The 27,613-nt window shown below is 44.9% G+C and overlaps 1 protein-coding gene across 1 annotated transcript in view; it reads left to right on the plus strand.

Annotated features, from left to right (window-relative positions):
- The window catches only part of EEPD1 (endonuclease/exonuclease/phosphatase family domain containing 1), a 65,915-nt gene extending 44,041 nt beyond the window's left edge, over positions 1-21,874 (plus strand). The window contains exons 3-7 of the mRNA XM_028750707.2: positions 8,140-8,250; positions 9,621-9,755; positions 10,594-10,726; positions 20,431-20,625; positions 21,396-21,874. Coding sequence (XP_028606540.2) covers positions 8,140-8,250; positions 9,621-9,755; positions 10,594-10,726; positions 20,431-20,625; positions 21,396-21,595 — 774 coding nt within the window. The 3' untranslated portion in view covers positions 21,596-21,874. The remainder of the gene's footprint in view (positions 1-8,139; positions 8,251-9,620; positions 9,756-10,593; positions 10,727-20,430; positions 20,626-21,395) is intronic.
- Positions 21,875-27,613: the final 5,739 nt, after the last annotated feature.

Genomic DNA, 27,613 nt, shown 5'->3' on the forward strand with positions numbered 1-27,613 from the left:
ATTACAGCTATAACAAAGGCGGCATTTTTTCATCTCCGCCAAGCTAAGCAGTTGGCCCCTTATCTCTCTCGCCCTGATCTAGCCACTGTGATCCATGCGACGGTCACCTCCAGACTGGATTATTGTAACTCGCTCTACGTGGGGCTGCCCTTGAAACTGACCCAGAAACTCCAGCGGGTGCAGAATGCCGCGGCGAGACTCCTTATGGGGTCTTCGCTGCGAGATCACATTCATCCGGTACTATACCAGCTGCACTGGCTCCTGGTGGAGTACAGGATCAGGTTTAAGGTGCTGGTTTTAACCTTTAAAGCCCTATACGGCCTAGGACCCTCGTACCTACGGGACCGCCTCTCCTGGTATGCCCCACAGAGAAACCTACGGTCTGCAAATAACAACATCCTCAAGGTCCCAGGCCTCAGAGAGGTTAGGCTGGCCTCAACTAGAGCCAGGGCCTTCTCGGCTGCGGCTCCAATCTGGTGGAACGCTCTGTCACAAGAGACTAGGGCCCTGCGGGACCTGACATCCTTCCGCAGGGCCTGCAAGACAGAGTTGTTCCACCAGGCCTTTGGTCAGGGCGCAGCCTGACTCCCTCCTCTGGCAACCTGCACAGAATTTTGCCTAATCGGTTGCCAACAATTTGATTTTAATTAATTTTTATAATGAAATGTTTTTAGAATGTTTTTAGAATTTGACTGTTTGACTATTTGACTGTTGTTAGCCGCCCTGAGCCCGGCTTCGGCTGGGGAGGGCGGGATATAAATAAAATTTATTATTATTATTATTATTATTATTATTATTATTATTATTATTATTATTATAAAAAATCCCCACTGGGTGCATGTAATCCTTTGGGCTTGCCTAAAGTGATTTTTTCGATCCCTCTTCAGATGCTACAGTACAAAAACTAGCTTTTCTCGAAGCTTCCTGATTTCTGCAGCTTTCCGCATTGTTGTGGGAAATGTCCCACAATTGCCATGGGCCATAGGATGCCATCCAGCCAGTCCTACTCTTCTGTAGCAGACCACCCCCCATTTTCATGTTTTCTTTTAGAAGTGTCTATCAACAGATCATGGCAAGTGACCATCTCAGTCCTCATTAGGCCGTGGCTGCTGTTGTTTAGAGTGCAAGGAGGCTGGATTCTCTTGGGTTTTCTGTTGACAAAATGTTGTATTTCTGCAAACATGGTTGTTCCTCTGAGCATACTGCTATCTCCCTTTCTCCCTCCCCACCTTTCTGGCCTCGTTTTGGATGCCTTCCTGTTTACCACCTGAGTTCACTATAAGAAGGAGTGGCATGAAAACGTATATTTGTTTACATACGAACTGGTGTGTGTGTGCGTGTTTTGCAAAGTTTCGAAAACTTATTTTGTATCGTTTGGCCGGCTTTCTGTCCTTCGCCTAACAAAATATAGACATGTGAAAACAAGTTTAGGATGGATGGATTTCGCAGCTTCCTCGCTCTGAGAGAACATTTCTTTCTCCCATGTCTGGCATGGAACATAACAGATTCGACAAATGCGCTCTCAGTGGCTTTCTTGTCTCCCCGGCACATCAACTTCCATACATTTCAGCCAGATCAGTGTTTCATCGTGATTAAACCCATTGTTATCTTTGTTAGTCCTAAATCACTTTCACAGCAAAGCAGACTGTTCATGCGACGACTGTTAAGCAGAAGAGAGAGCTATACCCTGCCCAAATAACGCTCCTCCTTTCTACGGACTCAAAAGTGCCAAAGCCCTGGCAGTTCTGTGAGAGAACATATAACTTTTTCTGCACACGCAGCATGCTTGTGTGTAACGTATATATTCATGCGCAGATAAATAACTTTGGGAAATGGAACTGGTGCATAGCAAGGCTTTATTGCCGCAATAATTGATTTTTTTTGCGGCTTTTCTTTAAAATTTAAATGCACTGTACTTTTCTGTGTATAAGACGTCCCCCCATGAAATTTCAGAAAATGAGGGGAGATGGCACAATGTTGCACTCTGGGAAGGATTGCCCAGAGTTTTTGAGCTTTTTTGGGGGGGGGTGCCCAAAATTGCTCACCTGCACGTGTCGGCCAATCAACATGAACCATTGACGCAGCAACCAATTACACGCACAATAGCCACTGACAGCTGTGGCAGCAACCAATTAAATGTCCACACTATGCACTACCCATGTATAAGACAACCCCCACTTTTTAGCATGATTTTAAAAGATAATAACATACCGTATTTTTCGCCCCATAGGGCGCACCTAATTTTTTTTGGGGGGGGGGAAATAAAGGGAAAAAATGTTTCCTTTATTTCCCCCCCAAAACCAGGTCGGGGATCCAAACCAGGTCGGGGAACAGCAGGATGGCAGCGCTGCACCTCCCCGCTGTCCCCCAAGCTTGTGGGGCTGCCCGATATCTGCATGAAGCCCGGGGCGCAGGCTGCTATCCGCAAGCCTTAGGAGCCCGATGGGAACTCCCGCGGAGCTCCCAGGGCTTGCGGAGAGCTTCCTGAAGCCTGCATTCGCCCCATAGGACGCACACACATTTCCCCTTCATTTTTGGAGGGGGGAAAGTGCGTCCTATAGGGCGAAAAATACGGTAGTTTTATACACGGAAAAGTACGGTAGGTATGAGTTAGCATCTCCTAGCCACAGAAGCCTTCTCCACTCAACGCCACCTCTGCTTTTAAGTGCTTCTCCCACCCCCAAGTGACCACTGTCTTCTCTTTGGTCTTCCACTGACTCCTTTTTCTAAGAGTTCATCAAGGCTAAATGGAATCAGAGCCAGCTGGAGCTATAGACTCACATAGCCAAATCTGGACTTGGACTGCATACACACTATGCTTTTAAAGCACATCTGAAGCATACTCTTTCCCTCAAAGAATTCTGGGCACTGTAGTTTTCCCATCACAGAGTTACAGTGAACCAGCAACCCTCTGCAAAATACAGTGCCCATAATTCGTTAAGGGAAGCAATGTGCTCCCAGTGTTATTTAAGGATATAATGCATACACAGCCTTGGAAAGTATGTCCTCCCAGTTCATCGTCCCTGAGGTCAGTGGCTGGAACTGACAACGACATTTGCCGAAGCAAACAGGCAGGAGAAGCCAATAGTTGTAACTGCTTTGGAGAGCCGTTGCCTGCCTGTCAGCCAGTTGTCCCAACAGTACCTTTTATGGGAACCTGACAATTTTTCGCCTTTATTGTGGGTGTTTCCGACCAAGCGGGTTTCACCGAGTGAGGCTGAATCATGTGTCTCAGGCTTAACAAACTGGTGAATGCCAAATGCAAAAAAGCAAGAAAGATATGAAGCGGAATCACAGTTGGCCGGAGAGCTCAAGTTGACTTGCTGCATTAGGTTTCACTCACCTCACTGAGAGGGAAATTATACTGACACTTTTATTTGTCGGAAGCAATTCTCAGTGATACTTCCAGTCTAGGTTTTTCCTTTTTCCAGCCTTGTTTTGTGACCATCTTTCACTCAGGAAGAACAAAATGACTGATTAGGCAGCTTCTCGGTCTTCTTCCTGTATATATTATATTTATAATGCAGGCAGGGTATGTCGTGAAGAGAGAACTTAAGGACAAGCCCAGGTTCGGACCATACGCTAAGCAAAAGCGTGGCTTAGCTTGGTGCAGGGTGGAGGTAAAAAGGACCCAAGAAGAGCGAAGAAGCTGCAAGCTCTTCTCTGGGAGCCTATACAGTTGCACCCTCCTGGTAAACAATGGTTTGGCTTACTGTGTCATGCCAACCGGAGAAGAAGTACTTTTTGCACGTAATCTTGCAGCGTTGTGTTGCATTGAATGACCTTAAGTTCTAGTCTTACTGCCCTTTTCCCCTTATCCAAGAGCCCGTATAGAGTCCTTACGTGAGTTCCCTAGTGGTAGGAGAAAATAACAGAGGCCAACCAGAGAATATTGAGAAGCAAAGCAGCTAGTAAGCCTGATCTTTATTGATCTGTTGCAACAGGGTGCTCCCCTCACATGCAGGAAAGGAAGAGGACCTCAAACCATGGCGTGCAAGGCCTTATATAGACATTTTAAATTCCCTGCCCTGGAGCTCAAGACCACCCCTCCATACATTATACAGATATCACAGAAGGGGTGTAGCTCAAGACCACCCCCCAGATACATCATACCTACATCACAGAAAGGGTGGTCTACAACAGAAATCTGAGTGCATTGTTTATCCTTGTCTGGCAGGTTATCTAATAATGCCTTATCTGATTGCCTTTCCTGGTAGTCTTTTCCTGGTAGTAGGTCACCCTTTGAAATGGTGATTACTAAATTCCTGTAACAAGGCTCCCAGTGTAGTAACTACGCAACATAGCATGTCCCTAGCTCAGCTGAGATCTTAAAGAGTTGAACTCCCAACCTGTTCTTCAGCAGATGACTGGCATTAGCTCTGGAATCCTTCCTCTTGTACCTATCTGAGAAAGAGAATGGGTTTCCTGCAGAAATTACAGAACAAATTTTTAAAAATTGCACTACATGAGAAAAACTTCAAAGTTTGCAAACATTGCAAATGCTCTCATCAGCCTTGTGTAATTCACTTAGCTTGCATGTTCCGTCTAGCCAAGATTAATTGTTTAGTCATCCAGCCAAAACTAACCGAATGAGTACACATTGTCTTTGATTTCTGCAATTTGCTGGTTTATCAAAGTTGAAGCGAATTGAAATTAATTAAACCCAGTTGACCCGAGGAAATTGCATCGTTGCAAATGCCTACATCAATCTCCCACTTTTAATTTAAGGCTTGAACCTCAAGACGTGTACAAGCAAATAAAGAGTAAAGTCGGGTCATATTGACCTTCACTGCACCAGGCATGACAAATGCGAGGATATTGTAAGAGGAGTGCCATTGTGTGATATCGAGAGAAAAGGTGGCCACCTCTAGGCTCTAGTGTATCTAGCAGTGAAAGATCTTTCTTTAATGACTTTAGATGGTTGATGGCTATAAAATAGCAAAGACGTTTGACCTGCTTGGGTAAGAACTGGCAAAGAACACTTTGGCATTTGGAATATAGCCAGCCAAGACAACAAAAGTCTGTGCTTTCCAGCTGACTAGGAAAAAGCCATCTTGGGGTGGAGAAAGGACCGTCAGCTTTTTCTTTTCTGAGAACTGCTTTAATAGTCTAGATTGGGCTAATCAATATTTTACTCTCCAGATCCAATGGGCTCCATCTCAGACTCAGTTAGCCTGGCTAATAATCAGGGAGGGTGAGATTTGTCATCCAACCAGGGCACCACATTGGCTGCGTCTGGTCTAAGTGGTCAAAGTCTTGTCCATCTAGCCCCTTATGGTCTACCCTGCCTGGCAGTGACCTTCCAGGGTCTCGGGCAGAAAGGTGTTTGGCATCACCTGCAACCCAATCCTTTCAGCTGGAGTTGGCAGGAGTTGAACACGAGGCCTTCAGCATGCCAGCAACCACTCAGCTAAGGTTCCTCTTGTCGCGCTTTCTCTATCCTGGCCTCTGACAATAAGAACATCATATTAAAAATTTCCCTAACAGGGTCTTTGAAAAGGAGTTTTCTTTGCTGCTAAGAAACAGCTATCAAAGTCTCTTTTGATATTGTCTGACAGAAATAGATGTTCTTTTCTGGATCCGTCGATTTATCTTTCGTTCTCCATCCATTGTGAGCAAACCGGTCTCCTTTTTTTCAAAAGTGCCAGCCTGTTGTTCAGACCAATGTCTTTGGATGTGTAGCCCGCAGGTGCGCTTCATAGTAGTGACAGATGGCGAGAGAGAGAGAGAGAAAGCAGTCAAATGTCTCTTGGTTTGTATTCTGGGTTGCTCATTCAGGCACCTGCACCATAAAGATAAGGACATTCCCTTTTCCCATTTACAACGGAGCTGCCTTATCTCAAATTTTGTTCTGTGCGCCATAAAATCATTAAATATTAGAGGGGTGACGAGGGGCATCCCTGGTGAATGCGTGTTACCTTGAGTGTGTGGCTGAAGGAGTTTGGGGACGACAGAATCAAAGACTTGCTCTTAACTTTTAATCTTCTCTCTGGCTGTCAACTCCCCTCGTCTCCCGGAATTCCCCACTATTGAGTTCTTATGGGGCTCATACGCAGCAAGAATACTAATTGCAAAAAAACTGGAAAAGTGAAAAAAGAGTGGCAAGAAAGATTATTTGATTACCTTGAGTTGGCAAAAATGACGGATGCAGTTAAGGGACAGTCTAAACAAACATTTCAAAAAGAGTGGGGAACGTACAGAGATTGTTTAAAAAAAAAACAGTGCCCTCAAATTAAACCCTGGACTTGCTTCGAATTATTTTTGCAAAACAAATTACGGTTTACAAATACAACATACGGAGAAGGGTAGAAAAGACGAAATGAGAAAGAAACAGTTTATCAAGTTCAAAATCAGACCCGCGTTGAGGAGGGAGGAAGTCTTATTGGAATAGAATAAGAATTAAAGATTGGATAACGTAAGTCCGTGTGCAGATACTTGCGGATTTATGGATATATGTTTATCATTTGTTTTGTGTTTTCTTTTGTAGTTAGTTTTCTAAGTGCCGTGTGTTTATGTGCTGTAATAATAAGCTGTTGAAAAGCATTTACAATAAATAAATAAACAAACAAACCAAATAAATTAAATAAATGAGTTGTTATGGGGCTGTTTTGATTCCTTGCTCCTCCCAGCTTTCTTTGCCATGGTTTTTTTTTGGGGGGGAGCTATTCCTACAAACTTTGAGGTTCCCCTGAATCTGCCAATGCTTCTTGTGCAGCAGGGCTGCAGAATTCACTTTGTAACAGCCGACAGTCTTTCCTGAAGTTCAGAAATGTGTCAGCGATGCTGATCTGAACTGCTGCTGAGTGTAACTCCCAAGGATGGCTAGCATTGCTTCACAGAGTTCATGATGTGCCAATATGTGTCCCTGTATCATTTTTCCGAGATGTTTTATTTTATTTTATTTTTGGAGCCATTAACATTAGCACTGCACGTCACTTATGGCCTAGGACAGAACAGACAACACATCTTTGGGGCAGGAACATGTTTTCCTTTGTTGTGTCTTGTGTAAAGCACACTGTACATTAATGACAATATTCCAGTAATCCTCAGCTTGGCTTGGATCCTTACTTTCCTCCCACCAACAAAACACAGTTCATGAAACTGCTCTTTTCAGCCTTTCTTTCTCTTTGCTCTATGGTCTCCTTGAAAATCGGCTTGTGAAAGTTGGGGGGCCCTTGCGAATGGGGTAGAATATGCTGTGGGAGGGGCTTCAGGTGAAGGCAGGAGTTGGTGGAAATCCCCCCCCCCCAGTGAATAAAGGAGCAATTTAGGATCCAGGTCTATATTTCTTATAAATTGGTAGCTTTTGGTTCAGCGTAAACCCAGTCCTGGTGATCAGACTTAAGAAGAGAGGTGACCTTGGTTTATGTTGCCAGAAATGGATGCTAGGAGTTTAGTGGCTAACATTTATCACTGACTGCTCTTGACTTAACTGAGAATCCCATTTTTGAGCCCAGTCGGCAATATTCAATATTCTAGCAGCCAGCTCTTTTTAAAAAGGGTTGGGTGGGATGTTCAGAGAGCATGAGCCTGGACTGAAACACTTGGGAGACTAGCCAGCTCCCCTTCCTATGGAGAGGGCATTCATTTTTTATTTTTATTTTAAATAACAGTCTCTTTATTCTTCGGCTTGTTCTGACTGTGGAGGTCGCCTCACAATCCTCAGTCTGGCCTTCTACCTGACATAAAGCAGCGCCGCTTCACTGAAAAACTGTAGAGTTGCCTTTGCAGCTTTATTCTTCTCCCCAGTGTTTTGAATTTTGTTGAATCGGGGGTTTTTTTATTTAAAAAAACCCGACGCTGATGCTCTTGCTGTGAAGCCTTTCTTCCTTCTCCGCTTCCCTGTAGCTTTTCTTACACCTATTTATTTTCCTTAAACGTTCTGGCCTCCTGTTAATTTGCAAATCGAGGCAATTTTAAAGGCTTTCCATTTGCTTTCAACGCGAAGGTCTGCGATGCCGAACGTAAGATAGCAATGCTGACAAAATTGCGCGCGGAGAAAAAGGATGTGAGCCAGCTAAAAAATGAAGCTTTTGGGAATATTCTTCACCAGGTAGCCTGGGTTAATCCTCTCCTCTCTCACAAGATATGTCTCCCCATATGTAATGGCTGTTATTTGTTTGCTTGGTCCCTTTATAGTTTTGCATGGAGTTGAACCAGCCAACCCTGCCAAACATCCGGAAATGGAAGGGCCCTCGAGGATGCTGGAAGACAGCGGTTTCTGAGAAGCCCTCAGGCCAGCCTCACAAGGTACCATATTTTTCGCTCCATAAGGCGCACCGGGCCATAAGGCGCACCTAGTTTTTAGAGGGGGAAATCAAGAAAAAATATTATTTTCCCCCCAGCCCCAAAGAGCAGCGGACAGGCTGTCCACTTCTCCCAAAGCTTCTTGGGGCTGCCGGGGGAAGCCCGGGTCCCCCCCCCCCAGCCCCAAAGAGCAAAGAAACCAAGACAGCCAGCGGGATCCATCCAGCAAGACTCTCCTGGCTTCAGCAAAAGGAACCCGAAGCCTGCGGAGTGCAGCGGGAACTCAGGCTGCGCTCCGAAGGCTTAAGGCGGCTATCCTTGAAGCCTGGAGAATGAGAGGGGTCTGTGCGCACTGACCCCTCTCACTCTCCAGGCTTCAGCGAAAGCAACGCAAAGCCTCCGGAGCGCGGAGGGAGCGCTCCCTCTGCGCTTCGGAGGCTTCCCGTTGCTATCGCTGAAGCCAAGGAGCCTGCATTCGCTCCATAGGACGCACACACATTTCCCCTTAATTTTTGGAGGGGGTAAAGTGCATGCTATAGGGCGAAAAATACGGTACTCTAGTCTGCATGCCGTGACCTTTCCACAACATTGTGTTTTTGTCCAGCTGAGGATATAGCTACCCCCTTGTTTTGAGCAAAAAGCTTCTATGGTTTTTGTTTTTGCCAAGGACTGCATTTCAGTTCTGCTTTGAGCTGACTACTCATAACTGGCTTTTCTCCTGGACCTTGTTATTGATTTTGGAAATGCTTATTTCTGTCCGACTGCAGCAAGTTTTGTGCCAGGAAAGCAAAGAGTTTTATTGTCAATGCATTTTAAATATAAAATGTATTTGTGCGTATAATGTCCCTGCTAGCCACAAACCCAGACAGTATATTTATTTGTTTATGGGTTTCGAAACGACTAATCTAGTGGCTCACTGACACTGTGAAAACAACTAATAAAAAGTACCTGCGCATAAGAGGATATCCTGTTAGTAAATATAACATTATAAATATGTGATATCCTTCTGGAGATGGTAATAAAAGCATACATTTACACACACAAAAACACCCAGCACCCTGATAAGATGTAAGCACTCTCCTACTCAGAGTAGACCCATTGAGGTTCATAGATACAGCTAATGTAGGTCCATGAATTTAAATGGGTCTGCTAAGAGTAGATACCACCCACACTCATACAAATTCAGTTTTGCTGTGTTGTACATGGATTCAGCTATGGATACCCAACTAATACTTGCTTTGGACCACATTGCTGTCAATTCAGTTCATTTTTGGAAACTCATTGTTAAGCGGGCTGAGGGGAAAGGAAAGGATCAGAGTGTGAGTGGACCTATATATCTTTGAATATCGGATTGTCTTTCTTTTGCCTCTCAGTGCGTCGAATATTCCGGCTTCCTGTGGGACACAACGGCAGGGGTAGAGCTGAAGGATGCCGTCTCCCACGAGAACCCCCCCACGAATGGCAATGGGAGGCAGACGTATCCTCACCCTTACGTTGCACATTTCAAGGTAACGGTGCGCAAGAGTTCTTGAGTGAAAGAAATCGAGAGCATGGGCATGTTCTCAGTTATATTACATCCTCGAGGGAGGAATTCAAGCGCCACGCTTGGTCAAAGGTCTGTCAACACAAGCCAAGGGCTTGAGGCAAAACTGTGAGATCTCACAAGATCTCGCCAGAAATCGGTGCCAATGCTGGAGAATGGAGATTGTTATTAGTAAACAGTGGCACCTCGGTTTAAGAACAGTCCTGTTTAAGAAAGATTTGGTTTACAAATTCCGCAAAACCAGAAATAGTGTCCTGGTTTGAGAACTTTACCTCAGTCTAAGAACAGAATCTGAATGGTGGAAGGGCACCAGCGGCGGGAGACCTCAGTAGGGAAAGTGCACCTCGGTTTAAGAACGGTTTTAGTTTTAAGAACGGACTTCTGGAACGGATTCAGTTCATAAGCCAAGGTACCACTGTATATCATTTCTCATATATATACAAACAGAACAGCCATTTACTTTTGATTGCTTAATAATACACTTGTCTCTTTGTACATATGGAATGGTCATCTTGATAGTAACTGCTGATGGGTGAATGTGAATAAGGGAATGTTTTTTAAAGGTGCTGTGTTTAAAGTTTGGAATCGATGTCTGTTTCAGGGCTTCATTCTTAAGGGAACAAATTTGGGTTATTCAAATGTGTGTGCATGTCATAACTGGGCACAAAAAGCAGTTTTCTTGAAACTTAGACGACAGAGTTTTGTGGCTGCCAACACTTTTGTCGTGTTTCCTTCAAGACATTTTATGTAGTAAGCAACAAATAAATGTAATTAATACTAACACATTGCTTGCACCCATCCAGGTCGGACTGAATGACCTAACTCTGGTTAACCTTCATCTGACTCCTTTGCCCTCAGTGGGAGAAAATGCTGTGAAAAACCACGATAGTCATAAATTAGCAGCCTTTGCACAGACGCTGCAGGAAACACTGAAAGGTAAGGCCATGTTTTTCTTCAGCGTCAACCAGTTTGCTTAAAAACAATGAAAACTAGCAGATGGGACTCTTCATCTACTTAAGCTGCAATCTGCACACACTTACCTGTTAAGTGGGATTTATTTTTGAGTAGATATGCACAGAATTGCACTGTTTATTTTCAAAAGCTGTGTCAATTCTCAGCAGTTTCATATGCCCCAGTAGTTCCTTGGCGAGGGGTGCTTCTTTGACACAAGGCCCTTTAGAAGTTGCCCATTTGCAGGCTAGATCCAAACCGCCCCTGCAACCAGCCGTTTTACCTTTTGCAGGCTGGCTTTGTAGGGAATACCTAAAGGTAAAGGGACCCCTGACAGTTAAGTCCAGTCGTCAACGACTCTGGGGTTGCAGCACTCTTCTCGCTTTACTGGCTGAGGGAGCTGGCGTTTGTCCACTTTCACAGACAGTTTTTCTGGGTCAGATGGGCAGCATGACTAAGCCGCTTTTGGTGAAACCAGAACAGTGTATGAAGATACCGTTTACCTTCCCGCCGGAGCGGTACCTATTTATCTACTTGCACTTTGACGTGCTTTTGAACTGCTAGGTTGGCAGGAGCAGGGACCGAACAATGGGAGCTCACCCTGTCGCGGGGATTCGAACCGCCGACCTTCTGATCAGCAAGCCCTAGGCTCTGTGGTTTATTCCACAGCGCCACCCACGTCCCTGGGAATACCCAGGAGGTGACATTTTGGCATCCTCAGAAGATCTACATCAAGTAGACTGGTATCCAATTTAAAAAGCCAGTCAATGAATCACATACATTTTAGTCAATTCATTGATTAAATGTGCATAAAATTTGAATATGGGAAGGAACAGTTGTTCAAAAAAAAAAGTTGTCTTCCTTTTTAGATGGCAAACCCATGTGTCTTAGGAGGCATGATTTTAAAAATAGCATCTCCCCAGTGTTAGGGAAAAGATAGAATGGTATTTCAAAATGGTGCTTGTCAATGACAGTTTTGATAAGCAATTGCATTTGAACTATTCCTTTTTTTTTTTTTTAACCTTAAATCTGCTAAGTTAGATGCAGATAGCTTCTGGGAAGCCATCCTGATTTCACCTTAGTTAATGTAGCCCTTGGGCCTCTGTTGGGGGACAGGAGTGACCAGCACTTTTGTTTACTGTTTAACAAAGGCCAAAAATGTTGGATGACTTAGCTCCATTTCCCAAGGTCAGCAGCTTAAAATATTCTGAATCAACACCCATCTCCAGTTTCAGAAGAGGTGTGTGAAGAGTACAGCTAACAAATACTCAACTTGTCATTTTTGTTTTGAGTTACGAGGCATCAATTGCGTTTTCCTGGATTTGATTACCCTGTTGTGAGATTTTTTTAGCGGGGAGGGGAAGTATAGAAAGTTCTGCAGATCTGATATGGACTCGGTAATACATTGAAAGACTGAAGCTACTGGAGCTGAAGTCAAGTACGCTGTGTCACACTTTAATTAGTGCCTACCTCCATTGGTGTTGTGTTTGTTTTTTTTAACATTTATTTTAAAGTTAGAAAACAGCTTCCAGAATTGTTTTTCTCTTCTCCATTAGGCAAGTATTGATTTCTTTCTGGTTCAAATGGAGTTGAAAATAGTAATGTCCTTTCTGTTAAATGGAAGCACTCTCAGCAACATTCTGAGGTCTGTGAGGTTTTCAACGCTGTCCAAAGTGTATTTACTCAGAAGAAAGTTGCACTGACTTCAGTGGCGCTTAGTACGATGGTGGTTGCAAAGTTGCATTTTCAAGTCGTCATCCCCCACCCAAGAGCCGTAGTCAAATTTATTTGTATTCTGCGGACCTTCAGTTTCCAAAAGCAAAATGTTTGATTCCATACAGTGAGGGCAATTTATAAAAAGTGCACTGTAGTAACACGCCTGGTACAATTCCTAACTCTTCACTATAACACAGACATACATGTTTCAGATCTGGAATGCGGTTAAATCTTGAAATTAAATAAAATTATTTAAATAGCTGAGGGGAGAACGTTGAAATGAGTTAGCGTAAATGCTTTCCTGTTTTCACATTCCCAGGGCAGGGTGGTTGCTCCCACTTTCGTGGCTGCTCCCCACCATGGATGTAGCCAAGATTTTGTGGGGGCCAAAGGTGTTCAGCATTTTTTAGACAATCAAAGTTGTCGAGCTCTTCTTCGGAAATCACAGGTAAAAGTACACCACCTGCTGGGGGTGGTGATCCAGAACCTCAGATAATTTAGCACTTTCAATGCTTTTCAATAATATTTGTGGATCGGGGGGCAGCTACTCCCTGCACCCCCCTTGAGCCCTTGCCCCCCACCCCCTGCTATTCTGGCTAATGTCTAAATATTCCACCCATCTGGTTGGGTCACATAATACGTTTATGCACCACAAAGCCACCTCTCCTTCTGTCAGCCAGGTGTATCAGTTTGGCCACATTGGCTGTTACTAAGAGCCAGCCCAGCTGCATCGAGATCTGATCAAATATGATGGAGCTGATCCCAATCCATGACTAGGAAAGAGGAAACACATCTTTTTTTCTAATCTGATTAGTCTCCTACAATGTCGAAGAACTCTGTATTTCACCCACCTCCAAGTCCAATGAAGGCAAGCCTTACCCTAAGACCCCATTGTAGGAGGGCATCAAGAACTTCAACGGTCTAATCCAGGCATAGGCAAACTCGGCCCTCCAGATGTTTTGGGACTACAATTCCCATCTTCCCTGTCCACTGGTCCTGTTAGTTAGGGATGATGGGAGTTGTAGTCCCAAAACATCTGGAGGGCCGAGTTTGCCTATGCATGGTCTAATCTGACAGCCCAGAGAGATGGGATCTCTTTTTGGGGGGCCCCAAGGATGACGTGGTACCTTGGAAAACAAAGACTTTATGTTGCTTGATTACTTCCACACATGTTACATGCCTCATGTTGGATGTGGAGTTGCTATTGTCAAATGGTGTGCATGGTTAAGAGTTAGGAAGAGCCGTACTTTTTTAGGGGGTGGTACTTAAGGGACGTCGGTGGCGCTGTGGGTTAAACCACAGAGCCTAGGACTTGCTGATCAGAAGGTCGGTGGTTTGAATCCCTGCGACGGGTTGAGCTCCCGTTGCTCGGTCCCTGCTCCTGCCAGCCTAGCAGTTCGAAAGCACGTCAAAGTGCAAGTAGATAAATAGGTACCACTCTGGCGGGAAGGTAAACGGCATTTCCGTGCACTGCTCTGGTTCGGCTGAGTCATGCTGGCCACATGACCCGGAAGCTGTACGCCAGCTCCCTCAGCCAATAAAGCGAGATGAGCGCCACAACCCCAGAGTCGGCCATGACTGGACCTAACGGTCAGGGGTCCCTTTACCTTTACTTATGGGTACAATGTACCAGCAGCTCCCCCCCCCCCAAATGTTTAAAGTGTGACACTTACTGTAACAAATTAATGCTGAGTCCCAGCACTTTTTTCCTTTAAAAAAACCAACACGACTGAGGAGGAGCAAACCTAAGATGAAATGATGGGTGTTCCATAGATTGTGAGGGTGAAAATGCAATGGGTGCATATCTTTTGAAAACCGCTATGTGCCTTCGCTTTTCATTTAACATCTTTGTGATATTTACAAGACTCTGTGTTGTGACAATAGGATATTTACCAGACCATGTGATATTTACAAAACTCTTACCTACTGGTCCTTAGTCAAATACTGATTTCTTTTTTCTTAGTCCCCCCCCCTCCGCCCCCTAGCTTCCCCCATCGGTCTTACTTTGTCATAGGATAATTTTGGATGGATATTTACGTTGGAAGATTAGACTAGAGAAGCCCACCGTATTGGAAAGTTAAATCCCATGTGGCAATCGCATGCCTGTCAGAAATAAAACGAGCATCATCGTTATGCCTTTGTAGCAAGTATAGCGTGAGCACACTTGGAATACAGTGGATGGTTCCAGCCACTGTGTCTCAGAAATGATATTTAGAGCTGGGAAAGATCCAGGAAAGGATAACCAACAGGAGTGCATTGTAAGGCAATAATAATAATAATAATAATAATAATAATAATAATAATAATAATAATAATTTATTATTTATACCCCACCCATCTGGCTGAGTTTCCCCAGCCACTCTGGGCGGCTCCCAATCAAGTATTAAAAACAATACAGCGTTAAATATTAAAAACTTCCCTTCACCTTCAGGTGTCTTCTAAAAGTCTGGTAGTTGTTGTTCCCTTTGACATCTGGTGGGAGGGCGTTCCACAGGGCGGGTGCCACCACCAAGAAGGCCCTCTGCCTGGTTCCCTGTAACTTGGCTTCTCACAGCAAGGGAACCACCAGAAGGCCCTCAGCGCTGGATCTGGGCAGAACGATGGGGGTGGAGACGCTCCTTCAGGTATACAGGTATCTGTGGTTTGTAATTATGACTGTGTACTGCCTGCAGGAACAGAGGCGGCATGGGGAGAGGGAAGTTGTCCTACTGTTTCTGGACTTCTCATAGACATTTCATTGGCCGCTGTGGGCAGAGGGATGCAAGGCTGGGTTTAGATTTGGTTGCATTCAGCAGGGAGTTTTGTACATTCTTCTTATTTCGCAGCGTGCACCCCATGCACACAGAGAGGTGTGTTTTGCCACCTGTTGAAATCTGAATAGGGTTTGCATGCTTCCCCGCTGCACAGAAATGCAATCTGTGTAGGAAGTTTTTGCATAATACTAGATAGTGTTGTTGAGTAGGAACACCCTCTGCTGGCTGAAGGCCGGCATAGCAGCAGAAACTTAGGAAGCTGCCTTGAACTGAGCTCAGTATGTCCTGGCTTCTCTGACTGGCAGCAGGTGGCTGCAGAAACAGGCTGGCAGCCGTCTTTCCCCTGCCCTATGGGGAAATGCTAGAGCTTGAACCAGGCGCCTTCTGTGTGCAAAGCAGCTGTTCTCAGCGCTGAGCTACAGCCCTTCATCCTAACTCCCCCTACAGCCTTATGAATCAACAGGAGATATTCTAAAAATATATCCTACTCAAAAAGCAATAAATTTCCTCCGAAACAGGCACCTAATAGTCTTTGCCACCTGGTATCATGCTAGCAAGGTTATGCTTAAAATTCTACAAGGAAGGCTCAAGCAGTTATATGGACCGAGAACTCCCAGAAGTGCAAGCTGGATTTAGAAGAGGCAGAGGAACCAGAGACCAAATTGCAAGCATGCGCTGGATTATGGAGAAAGCTAGAGAGTTCCAGAAAGACATCTACTTCTTCTTCATTGACTATGCATAAGCCTTTGACTGTGTCGACCACAGCAAACTATGGCAAGTTCTTAAAGAAATGGGAGTGCCTGATCACCTCATCTGTCTCCTGAGAAATCTCTATGTGGGACAAGAAGCTACAGTTAGAACTGGATATGGAACAACTGATTGGTTCAAAATTGGGAAAGGAGTACGACAAGGCTGTATATTGTCCCCCTGCTTATTTAACTTATATGCAGAATTCATCATGCGAAAGGCTGGGCTGGATGAATCCCAAGCCGGAATTAAGATCGCCGGAAGAAATATCAACAACCTCAGATATGCAGATGACACAACCTTGATGGCAGAAAGTGAGGAGGAATTAAAGAACCTTTTAATGAGGGTGAAAGAGGAGAGCGCAAAATATGGTCTGAAGCTCAACATCAAAAAAACGAAGATCATGGCCACTGGGCCCATCACCTCCTAGCAAATAGAAGGGGAAGAAATGGAACCAGTGAGAGATTTTACTTTCTTGGGCTCCATGATCACTGCAGATGGTGACAGCAGCCACGAAATTAAAAGACGCCTTCTGCTTGGGAGAAAAGCACTGACAAACATAGACAGCATCTTAAAAAGCAGAGACATCACCTTGCCAACAAAGGTCCGTATAGTGAAAGCCATGGTTTTCCCAGTAGTGATGTATGGAAGTGAGAGCTGGACCATAAAGGAGGCTGATCGCCGAAGAATTGATGCTTTTGAATTATGGTGCTGGAGGAGACTCTTGAGAGTCCCATGGACTGCAAGAAGATCAAACGCATCCATTCTTCAGGAAATTATCCCTGAGTGCTCACTGGAAGGACAGATCGTGAAGCTGAGGCTCCAATACGTTGGGAAAGATTGAGGGCACAAGGAGAAGGGGACGACAGAGGATGAGATGGTTGGACAGTGTTCTCGAAGCTACAAACATGAGTCTGACCAAACTGCGGGAGGCAGTGGAAGACAGGAGGGCCTGGCGTGCTCTGGTCCATGGGGTCACGAAGAGGCGGACACGACTAAACAACTAAACAACAACAACAACATCATGCGAGCAGAAGTCACTATTTGCATTGCGTGGGTGCATTTCACAATGTACAGTATTACGGATTCTTAGCATGTTAATTAGGGACGTTCATCGAATTTTGAGGCTCTGGTTTTTGTCAGCACGGCATCCTTATTGAGCTTGTCATTTGGAGTTGTCTGGGAGCTGAGCATGAGGCTCCGTCTTGCCAGGCAGAAGGCCAGCGCTGTCCACTCTGAGAACAAATGAAGAAACTCGGAGGGGGAAAGGAGGGTTGGCTAGAGATTATACGGAAAGATCAAATTTAAACAAAGCAGGCTCACTTAGAATTCAGCCGCAGTGTTGCAGTTGGAGGAACAGAGTTATTCACAGAAATTTAGCAATCGAAATCTAAAGACAAAATAAGTATAAAATGATATACCAAAGGTATTTAGTTATAGGAAGTTTACAAATATTTATGACAACGTCGTTTTAAGCATGGAGGAAGTAGCTACTAGAAAGTTGACTCTTAAACATCTTCAGTGGGTGGTGTTCCTTCGGAGGGAATTTTTAAAAATCTGTATTCTCTATATGGTCACATGGGACACCATAAATTGAAACAGGAGGCTTGAGCCACAGAGGCTGCAATCCAATACCCACCTTCCAGGGAAGCCCCATAAAGCTTAATGGGACTTACTTTTGAGTAGATTGCACTGTTGGGATGACGTGTGTGTGTGTGTGTGTGTGTGTGTGTCTGTGTCTGTGTCTGTCTCTCTGTCTGTCTTAAAAATTCAGGGGCTTGTTGGGCAATTGATCAACTGACATACGGTACAGTGGTGCCCCGCAAGACGAATGCCTCGCAAGACGAAAAACCCGCTAGACGAAAGGGTTTTCCGTTTTTGAGTTGCTTTGCAAGACGAATTTCCCTATGGGCTTGCTTCGCAAGACGAAAACGTCTTGCGAGTCTTGCGATTTTTTTCACACACCCCTTTTTCTAAGCCACTAATAGCAGCCGCTAAGCCTTTAATAGCCGCTAAACCGCTAATAGCGCTAAGCCGCTAATAGGGTTGCTTCGCAAGACGAAAAAACCGCTAGACGAAGAGACTTGCAGAACGGATTATTTTCGTCTTGCGAGGCACCACTGTATTTCAGCAGATCTTTGTCAAGAGCTATTTGGATACTTGGCTTCAGCTAACTATGGTGTGTGTACACCGTACATCCCAAAGAATCATGGGAACTATAATGCTGCGGATTGTAGCCCCATAAGGCAAACTGCAGTTCCCAGCCTTTGGGGGGGGTCATGTATGGTGTGTCTGCGGCCTGTGTAACTTGGAACAAGAATGGAGGTCCCACAGTTTTTATATCCTTAGAGGTTTGGTTCTTAGAGGTGTACAAAGCACACTTTAGTGATGAGACCTGTCAAACCAATCTAAAAGTTGGGAAAGGGAAGCTTATTGTTCTTTTATAGCATTGTAGATGGTTAAAGGTCTACATAAAATTGGTTCTTGATGAAGTCTTGGAGCAACCACATACCCTCCCAACATTTTTCTGATGAAAATATGGATGTCATTAATGATGATGATAATAATAATAATAATAATATTTATACCCCACCCAATTGACTAGCTTGCCCCAGCCACTCTGGGGTGCTTCCAACACATATAAAGACATAATAAAAAATTAAACTTTTTTTAAAAGTTTCCTTTAGGTGGATCAGGGGTCAGATAACTCCATACCCGCCAACATTTCTCCAATGAAAATAGGGATGTCCTAAGGAAAAGTGGGACATTCCAGGATCAAATCAGAAACCAGGTCAGCTTATGTAAATTTGGGACTGTCCCTGGAAAATAGGGACACTTGGGAGGTCTGCAACCACTGTAGATGTGAACACCCCACTGAAGCAGGGCCTTCAGCGTAGCTGCCCCTGTTCTGTGGAGCAGCATTGCTGTCAGGTTGTGACAGGTGCCCAATATCTGTACTTTCCAGAAAGGACATTTTTGCTCCCACAGGCTTTCCTAGGTGGACAAATAGGCCTCTGCCACGAGTGTCCGCAGTGTCTTCATTTTTAAATCCACCTTCTGTTACTTTTTGCGCTGTCATTAATGGCTTCTTGGCTGTTTTTCATTATATTTGGTACATCGCCTTCAGACCTATGTGGAATATGATTAATACGTAACAACAGCAGGCTAGAAGCCAGAGGTCTTGCTGGAGGGAAAGGTGGGTGTCAGGGGCTCAGGAGCGGAGGCACAGGGGAGAGAGGAAATGGAGAGCGAAGGGGAAGAATCTGAGGGCAGCGGAGGGCAGAATGACAGTGACCCGAGAGATTCCATGAGCTTCTCCAGCGAATCAGAAGATTCCCAGAAGGGGGCGCCGATGGTCAGGGCAAGGGGGGTCCCAGGGGGGACGCACCAGAAACAAGGGGCCAGCGGGGACTCCCAAAGCAGCAGCGGGAGATCAGGACCAGCTTCCCCACCAGAGCGTAGTGGGGGGGAAGAGTCCCATGTGTCAGGGCCAGCGTCTCCTCCAGCAGGGAGAGAAGATGAGTCAGGGCTGACCACGCCTCTGTCGGAGAGTGGGGGAACAGAGGGGAGGTCAGATCCAGCTAGCCTCCCCGAAGGGGGAAGCAGTGACAGGAGCAGTGTAACGGTCAGGAGGAAGGTTGCCGGCTGGGCGCGCGCGCCAAGTTCGAATGTACAGGCGCGCAGGACAGCAGAAAACCCGGATTGGGAACCAGGTCCCAAAGCCCGCCGGAGGCAGGGGGAAGACTCAGGGGACTCAGCATCAGAAGAGTCTAGGAAGGGCAAGACCCCAGCGGACAGGCGGAACCAGAGGAGGAAAGAGCAAAGGAAGAGGTGGAGCAAGGCTAGAGTCTTAAACTGGTGTCTGGGGGGAGGAGATTCAGACGGAGCTTCAGCGGTCTAGAGTTTGAGACGTAGAGCTGCGCGCCGCGGCTGTGAAAGCGAAACTGAACTTCAATAAAGACTTTTGTATATAACAACGAACTGGCGTTGGTCCTTTGTGAGCTGGGACCTAGGGCAGCTCTGACAGTGGGTTTTGTGGAAAGATCTGATGGATGAGTTGATGGCCTCACACCCACAGTCACATAAGTTCCATGCTCAGGGGAGCAACACGAAAAAAGGGGCAGAGTTGGAGAGACCTTTGAGCAGTTGAGGGTGGAAGAATAAGAGCATGGTAGGGTATTTTGTGGGCCAGGCATGGGAAATCTGTTGGACTCCCGCAGACCCAACCAGCATTGCCCAGTGGTCAGGTTTGGTGGAAGTTGCAGTGTAGCAGCACCCCGAAGGCCACAACCTCCCACTCCTGTTGTAGGCCTATTCCAACCCACTTCTTGAGGAACCCAGAAGATCGAGCAACCCTTAACAGAGTCTGAGGAATAAAGGTCCTGGACCAAGAATACAGCTGCTTTCTTGACATGCTCCACAATCCTATCACTTAACTCTTTCTGTATTTATTTTTGCTCTCCGCACTCCTAGGAGAAAAAGACATGATCATTTTAGGCGACTTCAGTCAAGCCCCCGACAGTGGCGACCATGACCTCTTGAGGAAGGAGAAGTTCCATCCTTTGGTCCCTGCCAGCACATTTACAAACATCAGCACAAAGAACCCTCAGGGCTCCAAGTCCGTGGACAACATCTGGATCAGCCGTAGCTTGAAAAAGGTTTTCACTGGTAAGGTTTCGTTTTGGAAGGAAGTTTAAAATATCAAGCTTTGATTAATATTTTTTAATACCTTAATGTGTATGACAATGGTTGGATTGATAGCCAAAAGGTTGTAAGTGGCTTGTTAAGTGGCAAATTTCATGTCTTCTCCTAGCCTATTTTACACTTTACAAGCAACATACACAATATTCATTATTGGTGTATGTTCACAGAGTTTGATCTGTGTTTGTTGGAGTAAACATATGAAGCAGAGATGTGTCTCTTTATAAAAATAGCGTGCACACAACTGGGATCTGAAACTCATCCCAGCTCCTCTGGGTCTGTTTCTACATATTTCCCCATGTTTGCAGATCCACATCTCTCCTTCTCAGTTTACACGTTTACCTTTGTCAAGACTTCCTTCAGGGTCACGAAGATTAGAAATGTAGCTTTTAAGAGTGCCTAGAAATGTACTATTTCCTCCTGATTTTTAAAGAAATGCATTAGTTGCCTTTAGGAGATGCCTTTATAGGCAGAAGAAACAGTGATACACTCATTTTGGGGGGTTGGTTTTTTATTTTCTATCACTTTATGATCTTCTTCTGAAAGCATGAGCAGTTTTCATGAGTCTTCTCATGGTCCTCTGAGGAACTAGTTAGGTGCAAAGCCATTAGATGCTCCTAAAAGATATTCACTCAAAGGTCAACATTCATATTCCAGACCCTTTGCTTTGTGCCATTTGTGGTTTCCCCCAAGTATTCACATCCATCTTTCTCCTCTGTAAACTTTTCTTTACACAGGTCATTGGGCAGTTGTGAGAGAAGGTCTTACGAACCCCTGGATCCCTGATAACTGGTCGTGGGGTGGAGTTGCATCAAGCCACTGCCCCGTCTTAGCTGAATTTTACACCGAGAGGGACTGGAACAGAAAGGAGATCACACGGAACGGAAATGGCGTGATAGTGGAATGCAGCGACTCAAATGCAAAACATGAGCGATGATGAAAGAAAATGCAAACCATGTCCTTTCCTCGAAGGGATGGTCAGAAGATCCCTTTGCTCAAGGCCTGACAGTGAACCGGAACTGCCTTTTTTCTCATTTAAAAAGAATCAGCTTCTGCTTTTAACATCTCCCTTTTCCATTCCCACCTCTGTGTCCCTTAATGGATGTTTTAGGGTATCCCATCTTTTGTGTTTTGTGACTTTTTACGGGGACTTGGTGGACACGGATGTGCTTGGATACCTGACAACTCCAAATAAAATGCACTTTTTAATACTGTACAGTCATGATCTCCCTCTCTGATTTCTAATGAAATGTCGCACAATCACAGATACAGAGAAGCCCATGAAAGGGCAGATTAATTTATAGCATATGTATAGCATATGTAATATATTTCAGTGATAAACAGACTAGTGATAGACTAGTGAATGCTGTCTGTTTGCTATCCTATCACTTTCAGTAGGAATTGTGGCAGCATACTGAACATGTGTTGGGAGTATTCACAAAATAGGAAACACACAAGTCTGCAACTTGGCTTAAGCAATTGCTCTAAAAACTTGTTCCATTTACATGCAAAACTGAAACCTGAACAACTATTATCTCTCCAGTCAAGCCCTCCAGAGCAGGCACCCCAAAACTCGGCCCTCCAGATGTTTTGGGACTACAATTCCCATCATCCCTGACCACTGGTCCTGTTAGCTAGGGGTGATGGGAGTTGTAGTCCCAAAACATCTGGAGGGCTGAGTTTGGGGGTGCCTGCTCCAGAGCGTGTAGGGCATTGTAAGGAAAAGGATAAACTTTCACAATGAACTTAGGCTTTCATAAGAGCTACTTCATATATTCCAATTCTCATCTGCAAGCTGTATTTTATATAGCTGAAACTATAACATTTGAAAAATACCTGCATGTTTCAAAAGTATTGATCTCTGCATAAATATACTTGACCAGAATTATTCCTGTAGTCTTCTTTGGTGATCACTCGTAGCCGAGTAAGATTGCCTTCCATAAACACAGTTTATAAACACAAGATTAAAATGGTCTGAATGGAAAGGGCCCGTTTGGAGGAAGTTTCACTTATTTGAACTCCAGAGTTTTGCTAAGTTTCACATTGAAAACTTTGGTCTTTGGTTCTTCTGCAGCATGTTTTACTGATGGGAAAAAATAGTCCTGAGTGTTCTCTAGCATGAACTCAGCTCTCTGAAGTTTCTTCCTAATCAAGCTCACCAGAGCCATTCCTGATCTGTTTATTATAGGAAACAAGTGAAGACTTGTTTGAAAATAAATATTTGCCCTATGGTTTTTACTGTGTGTTTCTGAAATGTACTTCTGGCTTCATATTTCACTTCACGGAATATCCCTGTTCTTCTAGAAACATAGCTGATAAATTTTAAAAGCAAAATAACTAAATATATTTTGGCTACGCATGCACTTCAGATGTCCATCAGTGGCAGGTATGCAAAAATGGTTTGTAAGGAGTAGCTGCTAAAACTTGAAAAAGTTAAACCCACAAGCCTGCTGAGCAGAATACAGCCTTGTGTTTAGATCTGCAGACTAATAACTCCCTGTTAAACCCATATACCAAGATAAGATTTTTCCATTTTGGTAAAATGGAAGCTTTTCTAGCAAAGTAACTTGGAGATATATGACAGACATTCCTTCATAAATTACTAAGGAAAAGGAAAAGGACCCCCTGGACGGTTAAGTCCCATCAAAGGTGACTGGGGTGCGGTGCTCATTTTACTTTTCAGGCCGAGGGAGCTGGCCTTTGTCCACAGACAGCTTTCCGGATCACGTGGCCAGCATGACTAAACCGCTTCTGGCACAACGGAACACCGTGATGGAAACCAGAGCGCATGGAAACGTCATTTACCTTCCTGCCACAGTGGTACCTATTTATCTACTTGCACTGGCGTGCTTTCAAACTGCTAGGTTGGCAGAAGCTGGGACAGAGCAATGGGAGCTCACCCCGTCGCGGGGATTCGAACCGCCGACCTTCCGAACAGCAAGCCCAAGAGGCTCAGTGGTTTAGACCGCAGCTCATGATATCCTTCTGGCATCTTTTCACTGATGAATTCTGCATGTAACTCCTGTGATAGTTTGTTGACACTAGTGTATGAAGACACATAAAGACTGAGCTCTTTTAAGGTAGATCAGGCATAGGCAAACTCGGGGGGGGGGCCAGATGTTTTGGGACTACAACTCACATGATCCCTAGCTAACAGGACCAGTGGTCAGGGATGATGGAAGTTGTAGTCCCAAAACATCTGGAGGGCTGAGTTTGCCTATGCCTGAGGTAGATCAATGGCTAAGATACTGGCTTAATGCTGATGGTGCCCTGCTGTGGTTTTCTGTTTTTCTTAAACAATTGCCCTAAAGAAAAATTCCAAAGAAAAAAAGTGCCTTGCCCCATGGGGGTAGGTTGCGAACTCCTGGCTTGGAAGGTGAAACTTCCATGTCTAACAGTTGTAAGGTGTGGTAAATAATGTATTGGTGCCACTGATGTATGGTTTAGGTTTAAGTCTTTCATGTTTATCTTTCATCAGGAAGTATCTTATCTATCAGATAAATCCACAAAGCACGCAGCTACACGCCAGCCCTAGGACTGTGACTCAAAAGGACTAAACTGATTTAAATCCATATACTTTGTGTTAACTATTTGAGAGTCGTGAGCACTGTCCACTCTTTTAGTAACAGATCTAATAGAAAGAATCTTTTTGGCATTCAGCTAACTTATTTATTTCAGTGTATCCAGCTATCTCAGCTTGATCGATGGATATAATTCAACTGGATTATGTCTGGGTGATTCTCCAGATAAATAAATAAATAAAGTGCTTCTGCCATGGTTTGATTTGCTCTTAAGCATTATAAGTTGAATGGCCTAAAAGTTGAGCCCTAAACTGTTCACTTGGGCACTCACGATCAGTTAGGCACTAACCAGATGTTAATCCAGTAACAGGCTTATCTGAGAGTTTCGGTGCCTCCCAAAACTCTGAAAGGCAGAGGTGTCTTAGGGGTAGGAAGATTATGTCTACTATAGGATGCTTAGATGTGTTCATCTCTAGATTAAAAAGTAAAACGAGATGGTTCAGAGCAGGGGTCAGCAAACTTTTTCAGCAGGGAGCCAGTCCACTGTCCCTCAGACCTTGTGGGGGGCCGAACTATTTTTTTTTGGGGGGGGGGGGATGAACAAATTCCTATGCCCCACAAATAACCCAGAGATGCATTTTAAATAAAAGGACACATTCTACTCAAGTAAAAACACACTGATTCCCGGACCGTCCGTGGGCCAGATTGAAAAGGTGATTGGGCCAGATCCGGCCCCCGGGCCTTAGTTTGCCTACCCATGATTTAGAGGCATAAAAGAGAGCCTTGTAAAACGCTTATTTTGGCCACCAGCATAGGTTGGCATAAAATACCGTATTTTTCCATGTATTGGACAAGGTTTTTTGACTCAAAAATCGCGTCCAAAAACTGGGGTCGTCCAATACACAGAAAGTGGCATGGGGGGGTGAAGCTGCATGCCACCAGCCAGCTTGTTGGCAGGAGCGAAACCCCCCCAACGCCACTGCGTGGGGCGGGCGCTCCCTAGGTCGTTTCCCCCGCGCGGCGGCATTGGGGGAGGTTGCGCTCCCACGGGAGAGCAAATTTCCCAGATGCCGCTGCGCATGGGAAACGATCTAGGGAGTGTTTCCCACCCGCAGCTGCGTGGGGGGAGAGGCTCAACAATTTGGGGCCATCTCTCCTCATTTTCCTAAAATTGAGTCTGCAAAATGGGGGGAATGTCTTATACATGGGGGCGTCCTATAGACGGGAGAATGCGGTAATATTTGATTATCCAGGCTGTAATCGAAAGGACAACTGGACAGAAAACCAAAGACAGAGGATCTGCCATTTCTAGTGCCCTGCTGGTGGCAGAGCAGCCATCTCGCACTCCTCCATCTCCCCCCCTCCGAGTCCAACACCATTGAGAACAGTGGGAGGAAAATACATGTGGCATCTCCTAGTCCGTGTTAGAATTCCTGCTCCATGACTGCAGTCATGGGATTTTTGTCTACCACATGACGGTGTATATTTTGACTCCACAAAGTGGGAAGTGACGGAGGCAGGATGTTTGTGTTCCTGTGTTCCGTGAAGGGGGACTATTGTCCTTTGTTTTCTCTCTTTGCTGTCTGATTCTAGAGAGAGAGGGAGCCATGTTTCAGTGCTCCGTGTATGTTTATATGTAAATAAAGTCAATTAGCCAAAATGCTGAGTTGCTGAGGTCCATCACGCAAGCTGCGAAGACTGCGGATCCCTTAGTGTGCTGATGTCTGTTGGCAAAGGTCGCTGTGATATTCGGGCTGAAGAAAGCTTTTGAAGCTCCCGAACAATCGACCAGGAGGGAGAGAACGTGCCAGTCAGGAATGTGTCTCTGCCAGGATCCTACTCGAGTGTAGGACAAGCTCCTGACAGTCTGGTGTGGTTGTCCCTCTGGTTTGGGGGCATATCAGGGGACTTGGAAGGCTATGAATCCTTCAGATCCACGCCTTCCCCGATCTTGCCCCCTCATACCGCCATACCTCCCTTGGCAAGGCTCCTGCCAGCCTCTAGAAGCGCCCTGAGTTCCGAAAACTTCAGATATTTTCACAGCAGCATGGGGGAGCGCTGTGCTGTCAGACCTCTGTGTCTGCCCCCAGAGGGGAAGATTTAAAACATCCTACAGCCCCTAGGACCAGCCACCCAGGAATCATAGGTTTGTGGGACTAGTTCCTGTCATTTCATTTGTATTCAACTGTCTTTCTAATCCATCCCATTTTTCATTTTTGAGCAGCTACAACCAACTTTCTGTCGTAGGTGGTTTGGTCCTGTGAAAAGTCGAATATGCTTTCCGATATACACCAGATGAGGATATTCATAGAAAAGGATGCATGTCTTGAAATGAGGCGAAAGCATGACAGATTAGCAGGCCAAAGGCTTTTGATAACCGGCAAGAGAATCCATTTCAGATTTCAGAGTAGGGCAGGATGCGAGGCTGAATTGTTTCGTTTTAAAGCATTTCAAACACAGTTATTATTTTTCCTCTTGAAATATTCTGTTAAAAGGCTTTAGAAACATGAAGCAACATCCTTTGTGAAGTAAGGGACTTGCGAATTTGGCATACATGGCATTATAACCTAAATTATTCTGCAAGAAACTCAGGCCACACTGCTCTCAAGCTAAGACATTTCTGCCCATGAGGTTTTACAGCCTGTGAATCTGCCGCGGCTGGAGTCTCAGATAAGACTTTTTCCCAAAGTGTTACCAAGCGACAGCTCAGCCCTTTTGGAATCGGAATTGGGCCACCATCACACCCAAACCTTTTTACTCTTTAAAGCAGGCCGGGGAAACCTTTGGTCTTCCACAGATGCTGAACTACAACACCCATCAGGGATATAAAGACTTGGACTACGTTGGATCAGCCTCAACCTTCATCAGGAACATCTCCAAATTCCACAGAGCCAACACCTGAGCCTATTTCTTTTAGCTGAAACTTGTACTATTTTCTACTACTGCGTAACTTCTGCTGAAGATCAGTCTTAACCAGATCTGGTTTAGCATGCTTTGGGATGAGGGCTCATCCAGAAGAGGACATATAGCTGGTACTTAAGACTCATTTAATTGTTTATCTATCAATAGCCACCCAGTGGAACAAAGCACGAAGTCGGCCTGAAATAAACTTGCTGCTGAGACATATTTGTACGTTTGAATGAACCAGAGATGACAGGGCAGCTGTTGTTGGTAAAGAGTATGGAGAGTGGCTGGAGAAACCCAGCCAGGTGGGCGGGGTATAAATAAAATTATTATTATTATTATTATTAATTATTATTAGAATTAGAGACACTTGTCATTGAGTTAGTAGTATAAGGTTTTTCCACCAATAAAACGCAGGTATAATTGCTCTCTTTATTGAAACTCTGAAGTTTCCCCCCCATTAAATTTTAGAGGAGCTACAGATCTAATAGCAAAGATGTCTTGTCAATTATAAATAAACAGCGTGAGAC

Source organism: Podarcis muralis, chromosome 12, assembly GCF_964188315.1.
Source record: "Podarcis muralis chromosome 12, rPodMur119.hap1.1, whole genome shotgun sequence".
In the NCBI taxonomy this organism is placed as follows: Eukaryota; Metazoa; Chordata; class Lepidosauria; order Squamata; family Lacertidae; genus Podarcis; species Podarcis muralis.